The sequence below is a fragment of the Pollachius pollachius genome, assembly GCF_949987615.1.
Source record: "Pollachius pollachius genome assembly, chromosome: 1".
In the NCBI taxonomy this organism is placed as follows: domain Eukaryota; kingdom Metazoa; phylum Chordata; class Actinopteri; order Gadiformes; family Gadidae; genus Pollachius; species Pollachius pollachius.
The window spans coordinates 49,293,395-49,308,197 of NC_136934.1; the positions used below are offsets into that span (position 1 = coordinate 49,293,395).

Consider the following 14,803-nt stretch of genomic DNA (forward strand, 5'->3'; position numbering starts at 1 on the left):
TACAGGAACAAAACAAGCGGTGGTTTTACGAGGAGAGCGGGCGCCTATCACATTTTGTGCGAGTGTTTACCACGGTTGATAACAAAGTCTTGGTAAGTGGTCTTCACTGAGGTTAACAAACCTCCCTGCTCCTCTCCATATCCCACTTTCCAACGAGTCGTCCATCATCAGATAGATAGTACTTGGCACTGGTTTTCTTCTTCCGTGGCTTGCATCGTGCAGTTGCTTTAATTATGTGTACAGGGGAAGATGGATGGGTCTATTATTAATTCTCTGTTGTAATTTCCCTATTTGGTTTGCGTGCAATAATCGCACCACTATTTACAGTGCTGTGCCGCTCAGTTCCACTTAATGCAACCAGTCCCTACTCCCCTACCACCTCCCTACCTCCCTACCTCCCTACGCCGTCACTGCCTCTTCTCCTCTGTGGTGCCCCGGTACAAATCTGCAAGACAGGTTGTTATTACACTCTCCAGCTTTGCCTATGGTTTGTCATCACCAATCTGAGAGCAGTTGAGGGAGCCGAAGGGGTCTTCCCTGCCTCCGTTTACAGAGGATACTAGAGGCAGCCAGAAGGGCCTGGGGTGTCATATTCGGCAGTGCTGCCTGTCCGTGCTCTGCTGTCTGCAGTAACATGGAACTCCCGCGATTCCCAAGGTCCTCTTTCCGAATCGCCCGTTTCCTTTTCTCTCTCTGTGGCAGCCCTTCTCTCACATCTCTCTTTTGCATCCCTCCCCTCTTTCACATCTCTCTCTCTCATCCGTCCCCTCCCTCTCACCCACCCATCCTTCCCTCGCTCTCCCTGATCGGTGAGGCGGTGCCGTCTGCATCAGTGCTCCCTGGGTGCTCTCTGGTGCCAGAACCACTCTCAACATCTGTTACTCTTCATGTCACTCGCTGGATGACAGGGTGGTGTGTGTGTGTGTGTGTGTGTGTCTGTGTGTGTGTGTGTGTGTGTGTGTGTGTGTGTGTGTGTGTGTGTGTGTGTGTGTGCGCGGGGATCCGGGTGTGGGAGTGAGGGCAAAATATGCTCCAGTACCACAATTACCATTTTTAGAATTTTTAAAAAGGAACAATTCTCCACTTCAACGCCCGCCTTTGCTTACAGATCAAAGCTGTCATTGTAGTTCTGCTCGATGGATAACAGATAGTGGGGGGACTTCATAGTTTTCTTTGGCCTCCGCAGTGTGCTTGTTCTGAACTAAATTAAAGCTCTTCATTAGCTGAGGTTCATCATAACACAATTTGTAATGTATCACAGATGTTAACCATCACAGATTTAGCGTTTTCCCTCTACATTGGCCTGTCGCTCATAAACAGGGAATGACTGCTTTCCGATTTGGTTCATTGTGCTATACTTTGAGATGCATCGAGGGGTGTTTTGCACCTAGTAAAAGGTTAAGTGCATGATACAAGACACTCAATGCTGCGGAAGACCATATTGGCATTGTTACCTGATTGTGGACATCTTTTCTCTCCGACATTGAATCCTTATACACCAGCTGGATCAATTCTTTTCAGGTTCAAACATTGGGTGGCCTGGTGAACTGTGATGGGTTTTTGAAGCACCTCTGACAAAAAAATCAGACAAATAGGGCGTTGGACCGCTGTGGCATCCTGGAGTGCTGCTGTGGGCTCCTTTTGACAAGGTGGTAGAATAGCAACCCCCCCCCCCCCTTCCATGCCAACCAAAGTCGTTATTTTAACCGACTGGTGTTATATCAAACTTTGATGTGCCTGTCTGTTCGGTCTCTGTTCGCTGCACATAGACACTCCACCACGGTACATGGACGTGTGCTTGCATGGGGAGATATACTTCATTTAAATCCACGGTTTGCTTGCCTCTCCGGTAATGAACAGCGTCTCCTTGACGTCTGTCACTGGCTGAGGACAGCAGAGGTTTGAGCAGCAGGAGCTGTGTCTGTGTGTGACCGGTAAGAGATCTTGGCTGGCCCTTCAGCTGTCAGCCACTATTGCCCCCACTACTCGCATGTCCCCTGGACATGACAAGGCCTGTTATTTCGCAGTGCTGAAAGGATGCAGGTTAATTGGTGTTAAGATAAGAGGTCTGTGCACATTTGGTTTTAAAAGCAACACTTCAGCGTTCCGCGTGCCTGTTCATACATCTTCATCTATGCGCCGCTATTAATTCTGCTTAAATGATGGTCTTTAAGCTGTTTTCTGAACTGATGGTTTGTTAGATATCTTGAACCCTGTCGTTGCGGCAGCAGGCTTGGGTATGCTTGAGGCTAAACAATTGACCGGCACATGTAAGTGCGTGCATGCAGGCACTGAATGGTCATGGAAAACAACAGAAAATAGGAAATGATATAAAAATTGGAGGACGAGTCGATTACAGAAACCAGGCTGACTCCACTGGATGCCGTTGCCCTGCGGTAACCCCCCCACACCCCCGTATCACGACGTGCCATGTTATGCCACCCTGTGTTTTTCATTAATACCAAATGAATGCCAGCCCATGTTGAACCAAAAGTTGCTGGTTAGGTTACACTCCTGGTATTGATGTGTAAATATCCAGTTAAGAGGGGACATTCAGTCTCTCTTGAGTGAGCTTTTTGCCTACTTGTATCATGCCAATGCAAAACAATATTGAAACTCAATGACTACAGAAAAACACTGTAACATATTTCTTTGAATAAAATGTTCCCCACTGCTTTACACACATTTACTTTCACTGAAAATATTTGAGCAATACTGAAGCATTGCAAATAGCCTGCAGAATTTCTATGAAACCACAATGTCTATAAACCAGCTGAACTTTACTTTGCGATTCCTCATTGGAGTTTCTGCCTTGCTTTGACCTAGTTGCAACGAAACGGCCAACTGCAACATAGCTTCGTTAGATAACGCAGTGACTCTGTTGAGACATGCCGCCTATCATCTAGTTAAGGCTTATAATCAGATTGTATAGGGAGGAATGCAGTCACACCTGACGGTCAACGTGCTTCTCCAGTGAACACATTGCCCGCATCTTATACAAATGACTCACTGCAGCAATGGACGATAGTTTTGGTCAACCTCTGTTTGGAGGAAGAGAATGCACGCTGAGTTTGGAATATACATTTTGAATCAAATCTTGAAATCCATCTCTCAAAAGATGCCTCTTCATGTTATCCTTTTGTTATTACAACAGATAGGGATACACAAATCATTGTTTTATTGTAACCCAAGCTGTTTATATCGCAAATGATATGATTAATCTATTCAGTAATTGATGTTTTAACCACCGGTGATTTTTTTCCTTGTCAATTGACCAAGGACTAATGTGAACAAGGATTTCCTGTTGTTTAATAAGCCCAGACGATTACTTTTGAGGTTTCCAGTACAATATTTGAATAGTCAATGTGTAGAACGCGAGAGACTTGACAGTACCCCTATGTGAGTGATAATAAGGTTGCTCTGCTACGGACCCTGGCCTACTGCATCTACAGCAGGCAGGAAGCATATTGGGTAGTGCATAAGCTTCTAGGAAAACAAATGTATTTCTGGTCTTATTGCTGTGAACCAACCGAGAATGCTTCTGCAGTTGCTCTGGACTGCTCAGGTACTTACTAGACTGTCTGTGTATGTCGGTGTGGTTGTCCTTTAATTCAAATACGTTACTTAGAGCGAATAGATGAAGACAAGATGTTTTCCTTTTGGTTAGTCATGATTGGCATGCACGCAAGTTACAATACTACACACGCACACACTGCAGGCAATCAACATAACGTCAGATTGCATGTGGGATGTCGGCCTTTCTAAGAGGAAGAAGAGACACCGGGACCACCCACCAGAGCATTGTCACACTGAAAGCACACAGCAATCATTCGGTTCTCCCTGAATCCTTTGTTGGTATGCTGTGCGTGTGCCTCAATGTGTTTTGTTTGTTGTGTCGAGAGAGCGAACCGGTTGGGCAAAAAATATTGTTTTGGGTTGTTCATTAAAGACTTGCGTCGAGTTACATGACACGACTTTGAAGCAACAGTGTTGTGTCGGCCCACTTGAGATGACTTCGGTCTAACCGAGGGAAGGGAGTTAATTTTAACCGTGACAAAAGGTTTCCGAGTCATTGGTGTCAGGGATCTCTGGTGAACGTCATTGTGGTTCACGTGCAACAGATACCAAACTGCCTACTGGATACGATTGTATTTATATTTGTGTTTTATTGTAATTTAAGGAAAAAGTATAGTTTACTATTTTAAGGGATCTGCTGCAAACCTTAAGTGTTGTTTTTTTTAGTCTTTCTGATGCATTTCAAGTATTTAGTTAACCTTATTGGGCTTGGCTGAACCTATGCTCAGCTGCTGTCGCCCGGCATATGAGCCGGTCCACAAATGACACGTCGCTAGGTGTGTCATGTCCGCCTAACCCATGAGTTAATGTTCTCTTTTACAAAAATGAGAACATAGAGGGGGAGGTGTGTGTGTGTGTGTGTGTGTGTGTGTGTGTGTGTGTGTGTAATACACTTTTCCTTAATTATCTGGCTGGAGAAGGAGAAAGTCATTAGCTGTTTCCTAACAAATCGGTAAAGGATGGGGGCATATTGGAGCCTTGTAGGAGTTTGTTCATGCGACCAGTCCCAGGGCGGAGGAAATAGTTTATTTGGAGAATTAATAGATTGGCTCGGGCTAAAATGAAGACGGCTTTTCTGATGAACCATGATTTTTCTCCATTTTATCTTTAAATCGAAAGGCTTTTGTTTGTAAGAAGCAGGTAAAGCAAGTTATTGAGTAAACATGCTGATGTTTCCGCATGCTGCTTGAGTTTTTACGTTTCCACTTTTGGCCTATTGCCTTCTTTGTGCTTTTTGATGGAGACAGACCAAAGTGTTCTAGGAATCCAATGCCAAAATGACTTTCTTAATCAGCTGTGGTTGCTGCTTGGATGAATGATGGAAGCTGGCTGAATGATAAATATGCAATCCAGTTAACTTTTCCATTACCAATACAAGAGTCTACAGCTTTGAATACACCTAAATATACCTCTTCCATCAAATTATATAAAATATGTGTTTTATTTTGATCTAAACATTGGCTATCCCAATGCTTCGCATTATTGATGTTCTCTTATTGTCATTCTGCCGGCCTATAGCCTGTGCGATGAACATCATTACTATAGGTAAACAAGTACATCCTTAACATGCAGCCAGCTGTCCAGACGAAAGCATCTCTTAATACTTTCGTCCGCAAGAGAAGTACAAATCTAAGAGTTTCCAACCAGTTGCGTATACAAATGCAATATGTAGATCAACTTAAATGCGTTTGTCTTATGTTGAACCTCACCACCCAGATTCAGCAATTAATTTGCTGCAGCCAGTAATTGGTTCTTAGCAGGTTCAAAGAGAGTCATTGTTCAAAATCTTGTGCGGGAGCAATTGCATTTACCTCCCCAGTATGGTCTTGGCATATGAAGAGCTTTTAGTAGTTTGGCTGTGGGTGGATGCTTCCTCATGATTACACATCAATAATGACAGATCGGATCAAGAGAAGCATTGCCACTAAAGCATATGTTGCGTTACCGCATGGAAGCCAATGCACATCAGGATTTGGTAAAACATCCATATTTTAGACCAAACATTTTTAAAAGTGGCTACTCTCTCGTCAATATTTTAAAACCAAACATTTTAAAAGTGGCCAAGTCTGTTCAACGCCCACCTGCTTATCGGAGCTACATCAGTTGGTGCTGGTGTGTACTTTGGACAGTACCTTTTACAATGTGGGAATGCAATCGCTCAATCACAAAGCGACTTTTCAACCTCTGTACCAACTCATGGGACAGGAGCATATAGAGTTCCTTCTGGCTCTGGGAAGCCACAACTTCAAATCACACACACCCACACACGCACTGGCTTTGGCACAGACCTTCCTCATCACAGCAAAGGCTTCTCGAATGATCCTGCGTTTGTCGAGGCATGGCAGAGGGCTGATTGGTACACGGTGCGCTAAGCAACTCCAATGATGTCGCCGCTGACCTTTCTCTGCATAGAGCCCTGTCGGAGTTAGAGCAGCAGAAGTTGGGGAGTGAGGCCGCCACTAGGGGCAGAGTTTAGGCCTGCGGAGCTCCACTAAAATGAACCAGATGTGGAGCGTATTGTGCTGGACCCTGTTCCTTTCCAGTCCAAAGACTTGGTGTTGGACCAACATGCTGGCACTCTAAATTGGTATCGGAGTGCCAGCATGTATTTCAGAGGGCTTTCATAGTAACGCCTTTGATGCCACGGATCAAAATAACCCATTACCCTTCATGCTGACATGCAGTGTTTTTTTTTTTATCGCCGTGGATGAGTGTTTTCATTGCCTTTCCATTTGGGGCTGCCTGGAAGCCTTGCAGTGCGCTAAGAGCCACCTCGCTGTCACACCAAAACATGAAAGAAACTCTGATCCAATGTCAATGTAATGAGAACATTGTCCTTGGGGCCTCGGCAGCGTTCCTTCATGTTTATTTTCCATTCTAACTTGAACTCGCGTTTGCTTTAGTGGCCATGAGCTAATGGTTCATCCACAGACATTAAAGAAAGTGTATGCTTTCTTTCCACCACCACGGCATCTCTGAAGGCTGCGGAGATCATACCAGACAGGATGAAGGACTTGAGTGTTGAGAAGCCTTGTCTAAGATGGAAAAGTAGGCGAGTGCAGACATCAGGCTAACCTGCTAATGCAGACCCAAGGCTAGCACAGACATCAGGCTAGCCTGCTAATGAATACCCAAGGCTAGCGCAGACACCAGGCTAGCCTGCTAATGCAGACCCAAGGCTAGCACAGACATCAGGCTAACCTGTTAATGCAGACCCAAGGCTAGCGCAGACACCAGGCTAGCCTGCTAATGAATACCCAAGGCTAGCGTAGACACCAGGCTCACCTGCTAATGCATACCCAAGGCTAGTGCAGACACCAGGATAACCTGCTAATGAATACCCAAGGCTAGCACAGACACCAGGCTAACCTGCTTATGCATACCAAAGGCTAGCGCAGACACCAGGATAACCTGCTAATGCAGACCCAAGGCTAGCACAGACACCAGGCTAGCCTGCTAATGCAGACCCAAGGCTAGCGCAGACACCAGGATAACCTGCTAATGAATACCCAAGGCTAGCACAGACACCAGGCTAACCTGCTTATGCATACCCAAGGCTAGCACAGACACCAGGCTCACCTGCTAATGCATACCCAAGGCTAGTGCAGACACCAGGATAACCTGCTAATGAATACCCAAGGCTAGCACAGACACCAGGCTAACCTGCTTATGCATACCAAAGGCTAGCGCAGACACCAGGATAACCTGCTAATGCAGACCCAAGGCTAGCACAGACACCAGGCTAGCCTGCTAATGCAGACCCAAGGCTAGCGCAGACACCAGGATAACCTGCTAATGAATACCCAAGGCTAGCACAGACACCAGGCTAACCTGCTTATGCATACCCAAGGCTAGCACAGACACCAGGCTAACCTGCTTATGCATACCCAAGGCTAGCGCAGACACCAGGCTAACCTGCTTATGCATACCCAAGGCTAGCGCAGACACCAGGATAACCTGCTAATGCAGACCCAAGGCTAGCACAGATACCAGGCTAGCCTGCTAATGCAGACCCAATGCTAGCACAGACACCAGGCTAGCAGGCTAATGCTGATGTTTTTTACTGCGGGAGACAACCCTGTTTCCAACCAGCCAAGATTTCCCTCTGTATTTTAAATGGGGAGCGATGGGAAAAGCAAGATTAACAGAGTCAAACACCTTTGGTTATTCAGCCGCTGGTGTCTCACACGCCAAGCGGTTGTATAAATGAATGTTACGGTAGCCACCTACCTCCAAATGTTTTCCAGTTCATTAGGGAGTTTGGAGAACTCACGTCAAGGCCAAAGACATTGCTTGTGGTTGATGGATGGCAGAGTTATGCTGACGTATCATACAAAAACTATATATAATGATAATGAGGATCAAGTCTCCGCAAGACTGCCAGCTCCCTATTCCTTCATAGCTGAAGGGGCTTTCACACACACGTCATCCCCCTGCTTGGTTGGTTTTTTTATCTATTAACTTTTTTGTCTTAAAAGTAAGAATTAGAAGTGATTGCCAAATTACATCTCAATGTTATTATATATAATGTATATCATTTTAGTTATGTTAAGTCGCCAAAGGTAAGTTCTACTTTTTAACACCAGCTCCTCAAAATCATGTTTCAACCTGTTCCTGGGCTTAGTAAAGTTCTACAGACATCACTGTTACCAGACATCGAATAACGAGTTTTTTATTAGCCTACTTTCCCCAGGCTAACTGTGCTCAGATGCCTGGGGCTACCGATCGAAAATGATGAAGTAATGAAAGATCACATCACCATCGCTATTTATTGCGACAGTCAAGTTTTCTTTGGATTTTCCGCCTATCCGGCAAAAAATAATTTGCACACTACCAAGTGTACCTCTGCCAATCGTATTAAGTGTTTGAGGGCATTAACTTGATTAGAAAGTTGCCTAAAATGCTCCTCTGTATAATTAGACACAGAGCTGCCAATATTTAATGCGTGATTCAGATGTCTCCCTCTGCCCCATCAGACTGAATGAGCCCTGTGTCTCTACTGCACTGATGAGGTGAGGAGGGATTGGTGGTTGCCTCCACACTAAAAAGGCCTTGAGGGGAGGGGGGGGGGGCTCTGTTTGACCGCTAGTAAATAGAAATCATTCTTGTAAAAATCTTGATCATGTCTCAGCATTGCCCGCTCAAGCCATCTCCTGAATATGTCTATGCATTACATTCAGGTTCTTACATTTCTGAGTTGATATTACTGCTACCGATTTCGCGTCTTCAAAGGCTGTACACATGAACCCCGCTGTAGCTGCGATTCTGCAGTTTACCTTGTACTCCAGTATGCATCGCAAACGACTTATAATAAGACATAAGAAGACTAAACGACAAAATAACTGATGTTATAGTAATTTAAAGTAGCGGGGAAAAGATCTTAAGCAGAATCGTTTGATCTTTCTGATCTGCTCCCAGATCCCTTATCAGCAGTAGAATGCATTTATTTCTCAGGGTTTCAGTGCCAGTGTGTGCTTGGGCATTACTCTGGGGTTCCCTGAAATGGTAACGTTACATTTTCTTGGTGAGGTTGGTGGGCTAACCCTAACCAGAAAGGGCTTTCTGCCTTACCCTTACCCCTTTACCTAGTTGTGTTGCCCAAACCCAACTAAGTTGTTGAGAACTGAAAATAATAAGGCCACACTTTTCCTGTGTGCTTTCTGACAAGATTTGACAATTTGAAGCAAAACCCAAAGTATATTATCCTTTGTTCTATATTGTGTATTTCTTATAGCATTATGTGTACCCATACAGTGAAAACAAAAATGTAACCAAGCTCAGGCATTATACCCAATACTAAAACTAAAAATCTGCCAAGAGGGTGAGGCGACCGGAGACTGTTGCAGCAGTTGAACCATCCAGTGGCCTCTTGGCGCCACTACAACAGAATGTGGTTCAGACCGGGCAGTCAAAAGTTGTTAGTGCTTCTGGTGCTTCTAGTGTTTTAATGTGATCTTTAGATATCCTTTATTGACCCTGTATGGCTACTTAACAGTCTGATGGAAAACCCAGTTTGTGTCTGCAAGCAGGAGTATCAGCCGGGCTTGTGTTTACTCTCCAAGCTGCATGCTGCAGGCTGTTTCTCACCCTTCCGTATTTAGTTATGTTACCTGTGGGGGTGGGGGTCTGTGTGTGGGTGTCCTGCATTTGGTTTGTTTGGCATCTACATGGGCCAGTGCTTCGACATGCTGACAGCTTTTCACGGGAGACAGAAAGCGTGTGAATGCAACCTCATGAACACAGTACGTAGCTGCTCAGTGTATTTGAATGTTTTAACTGTACAGTGAAGAGAACGGTACACAGATGCTGGGTGTTTTTGAATGTTTCAACTGTACAGTAAAGTAAACGGTACACAGATTCTTATGATTATGTATACATTTTTGAGCTTTATTATAGAGTGAGTAAGACAGGAAGGTATAGGAGATAGAGTGGAGGACATGCAGCAAAGGACCACGGGCATGAATCGAACCCGGGTCGCTGTGATCAGTACTGAGCCTTAAATGGTACGCGCTCTACCCGCCGGGCCAGCGGGGCGCCCCATGCTGTTATGGTTTTAACTGTACAGTAAAGAAAACGTTACAGACGCACTCCGGCAGTTTGCCTTCCATTTTGCACACAGGCGTCGTGCACGCCCTGTCCTGAGCCGTCGCTGTGCACAGATTCTCCACATGTGAAGCAGCAAATCTGCCTAAACAGCATCGGCAAAGGTGTCCTGAGACATAAAGAAATTGGCACTTTGCTAAACTGCCTCCCACACTCCTAATGCAGAAGCACAAAGTCTCTCTCTCTCTCTCTCTCTCTCTCTCTCTCTCTCTCTCTCTCGCTCTCGCTCTCGCTCTCTCTTTCGCTCTCTGGTACTCTCCTTTTCTCTCCCCATAACCATGTTGTTCCTGGACTTTGTCCACTTCCTGTCTGGCTTCTAGAGGATTTCTGAAACATCCTCTAAATGTCCCTGCTGTTAGCCCTCCACTCTCAGCTGGCAAGCATAAGCACAACTAAACTCTAAGCCGTGCGCATCTTCTCTTTAGTAATGGTGGTGTGCGTTTTTTATTTTTTCGGTTTCCGTCTCTCTCTGTCTCCCTCACCCACTGAATCACTTGCTGCAACTCGCTGCAACTCACCGCATTGCCCAACGATGTTAAATGTATCTAATATATAATAAGATGTGAAACAGATGTGAAAGTTTTCATACAAAGTATTTATATGAAAGTGTGCAGATGGCATATGCATTTTTTTAAATGAATGTGCAAACAGTGTTGTTAATTGATACAACAGTGCATTAACATTCTCAGACATATATTTGAGAAGTTAAAAAATGTTCACAGTAATATTTGTGATATCTGGAGATGATGTGCCACAAATCGTATGCTTTAAAAGCAAGCATTTCTCTCGGGAGCTATGGCAGTGTATTTGTAGTGAGGATATACTGTTTATGTCTGTGTAAACTCTCGCTCTACCTCTAATCCATCAAGCACTTAAGCACACTTTTTATGTGTTTCTTACAGGTTTTTTCATCCCTGTAGGTTTAGTACCCATAAGTTAGAAACAATCACATAACAATCACCTCCACATTAAGGTGGAGGTGATTGTTATCACTTGGCAAGGCATTTTCAGGCTGTCCTTTTTATTTATTTTTATCCTTTGCATCTCTTTACATGTCACGATCACACATGTAACGAATGGCTCCTAAAGTGAGGTTAATTGACTGAACCACAACCTGACCAAATCCTGTGTGCTGTCTGTCCCTCTCGCTTCAGACATATGGAGTCTGGGGGTGATCCTGTTCATGTTGGTGTGTGGCCAGCCGCCCTTCCAAGAGGCCAACGACAGTGAGACCCTTACCATGATCATGGACTGTAAATACACTGTACCTGCCCACGTCTCCAACGCCTGTGAAGAGTAAGTCACGCACGCATGCACGCACCCTTACACACACTTACACACAAGCACACTTTCTCTCTCACGTACACACACACACACACACACACACTCTTTCTCCCTCTCCCTTAAACACACACAAACACACGAGCACACACAAACATGCACATAGAAACCCACTCTGTTGTTGATGTCACTGTTGTTTAGTTCACTCTTGATTGCCGCTGCCGGCAGGTAGTTTCCATGGCTCCAGTGCTAATATTTAGCATTCTAGTGCCTTCCCCCGGTCCGGCTTGTAATCGCGTTTGACAATCCTTAAAACGAGCTCCGCTTGGTTAATAGTAGAACAGGGTTTACAATAAATTAAGAATCTAGAGATTCTAGCGCCTGCATCAAAAGTTACATTTTGGCCAAAGTGTGCAGATTAAAAAATAAATTCCTATAGAGGGACTTAAGGCGCCAGTTATTTTTAACAAATTTCTACGAGGGATAAGTGATTGTGTGCTTGGTTATATACAAGAGAGATTCTACAAGAATACCTACTCACTAGAACGTACACAAACCTGGACTGCCGGTGCACATAAAGATTTGTCTGTTTTAAAATTACAACACTAAATACATTGTTTTTGTAAATATGAAGACATTTAGTTGAGATTGTAATGTGGTGTAACAGGCTTCCTTTAGAATGTTGCACACTTCCCCAAGAAACACACACCCAACCATAGATGGTTGGCCGACGGCAATTCTACTGCAAAATACTGCATCCAACAACACTCATCGACCGCCAATGTGTGCGGTAATATGATGCAATGTTTGTGTTTGTTTGGGCAGCATGCAGGCAAGCCCATTGGCCCAAGGAGGAGCCACACCCTTATCATAGATAGTAGCGTATCTTGATGCATGTTGTACAGAACACGTGCATTACTCGCGATAGTTTGTTCAACTAAATCAACGTAAATCCTTGCTTCCTGGCACGAATCGACGAGCTGCTTTCCCCGACTAAAGTAGATAAAAGTGAATTTAGAATTTGTTAATGGGTTGTCTGTTTTAAAGCTCTATCTTTCTTCTCTGGATTACATGTAATGTCCGACACTAATCTGAACACTCCACTGACCGGATTGGTGGATTATGGAGTTCTGGTTCCCGGCCTCATTACATTTAGTTAAAAAAACGGACCAGGCAAATGGCAGTGTTTGGCTCCTCCAACAACACTCCAGCGTTCCATCTTGGCCGCAGATTAAGAGCGAGTCCGTGAACTCCATGTAATAGGAGTGGTAGGGACATTGTGCTGGCTGCTTTCAAAGAAAAGCAATTTTCTACCTAAAAGAGGAAAGTGTTGACGGAAATCCGTATTTTTCAGTCCATCCGGTCTGTCCAGGATTTTGCACTGTGTTTCGCCGAGAGTCATTGTGAACCTCGGCGCCATTGGACTTGAAATACGGCATATGGCCTGTTCTTTATGCTTACAATCCTGCCGCATGTGTGGCTATTTTTAGGCGCAGGAAATAGACACTTATCTCCTCTCGCTTTTGGCGGCTACATCTGACGCGATTGGATGGCTAAGCAGGGGACAGCTGTAAGCAATCTGATTAGTTTGACTGCAGGGGTGGGAAAAGGTGTTTGGTCTCAAAGTCGGCGAGTCCTTGTCACACCCCGTCAAAATAGGCGCCAGTGTAATTGTTGAGAAGGATTCCTGGGCTACACCTGTTCCCCCTCCAAACACCCTGAGTGTTCGTACCACCACCACACTGATGCTGCTTGCGCTATTCCAAGTATCGTCTGTCAGTTGAGCTGCGTCTGCGCCTAATGAACTGACTGAAGGATGAACACTGTTCCAGGACTAAAGGTGTTAGTGTGTGTGAGAGATGGTAATGGCTCAATGCCTGTACCTTGGTAGCTGCTGTGTATGCTACATAGTCTCATGTTTAATAGATATGCATTTTTTTGCTAGGCTGCTTTTTTCAATAAGGATAGAGTAGGCCTCTATTGTGTTCAGTTATCTATTATGGGCTATCATATGCTTCATTAGGGCATAAATCATAATCGCGATTATTTTGGTCAATATTGAGATCATGATTATTAAACTAGACTTTGGAAACATCATGGTTTTATTAAGTTTGTCTTCATAATTCAGCTTAAAAAACGTGTGTAAAATTAATTTAAAATAAGTAATATCTAATATTTGAATACATACATTTGAATAAATAATGTGGAATAAATATAAATTAAATAAATGTAATCAAAATACATAAATCAATTATGTTGTAGTGTACTTACAACCTACTGTAAACTCCGAAACAAATCGAAACTATCCCGCAGAAACTTTCATAAGGAACTAGGAACCTTTGGGGGAACTCTGCAGGAACGATGGTCTAAATTTAGTTCTTGGGACACCTCTCAAAAGGTCCCTGTTCCGGGAACTTTGGGGTGGGCCTTGCAGCTAAACACTTTGGATTGGTCGAGTACTTGAAGCATTTTGTTTAAAACCACCCCAAACCCCTGAAATGCCGGGAAACTGGCACCACCATGAACGGCTAATGCCTTGTCCACAGGTTCCTGCACGGCAATGACTCCTTACCTTCTTCCTGTATTCAAATCACACAACCATTCAGAGATTTACGTCGGGGAGTTACATATGGACGTGTACTGTTTTCCTTCCATTCTTTCAAACTAAACCTGTCTTTCACTTGATTAAACTAGCCAGTTTAACTGAGGCCAGCCTTCATTCCAGGTCTGTCTCTATCATAAATTCTATTTAAAATGCTATAAATGCTAGTTTGGGTTAGGTGTGCTACCCAAAGTAATGTCACATATCTGGCCTTTTAACGGCATATAAATCTAATAATAAGCGACTTGAAGTGGCGAACGGCGATTTTGATTGCTTTGGCCTTAAATGAAACGGACTTGGTGGCCAATCTGGACGGCCTCGCTAAGCTTGTCTTTTGTGTTAATTGGCCCAAGGGCCGGTGGTCGACCTTTCTCTGTGTTCCGCGGCGCCTGTGAGAAAGGGTAAGGAAAAGACTGCTCTCCCCCTCGGCCCTGGGGAGAGTCTTGGGACCTAAAGGGAATATGAAGCAGCCGCAGGAGGAGTTGGGGCTGTTTTCATTTCCATGTTAGTTGTGTGCTAGAAAGAATGAGGAACGGAGATTATAAATAACAACCATGTTTCCTGCTAGTGCGTGCTCCAGTTGCCTAGGCACTAGTGGATTCACATTAGCCCAGATTATCAATCACTGCAATTTTTCTTTTCTTCCATCGTCTTTGTTTCGGTCTCCCCGTTTATCCCCACTTCTCTCAGGCTCCCTCACCGTGTGTGGTGCGAGAGTTGTAAATCACATTTACGCTCTGC

At 44.4% G+C, this 14,803-nt stretch overlaps 1 protein-coding gene across 1 annotated transcript in view; it reads left to right on the forward strand.

Annotated features, from left to right (window-relative positions):
- snrka (SNF related kinase a) overlaps positions 1–14,803 on the forward strand; it is a 44,523-nt gene that overhangs the window by 10,580 nt on the left and 19,140 nt on the right. Inside the window, exon 3 of the mRNA XM_079748577.1 lies at positions 11,334–11,475. Within this exon, the coding sequence (XP_079604703.1) occupies positions 11,334–11,475 (142 nt within the window). The remainder of the gene's footprint in view (positions 1–11,333; positions 11,476–14,803) is intronic.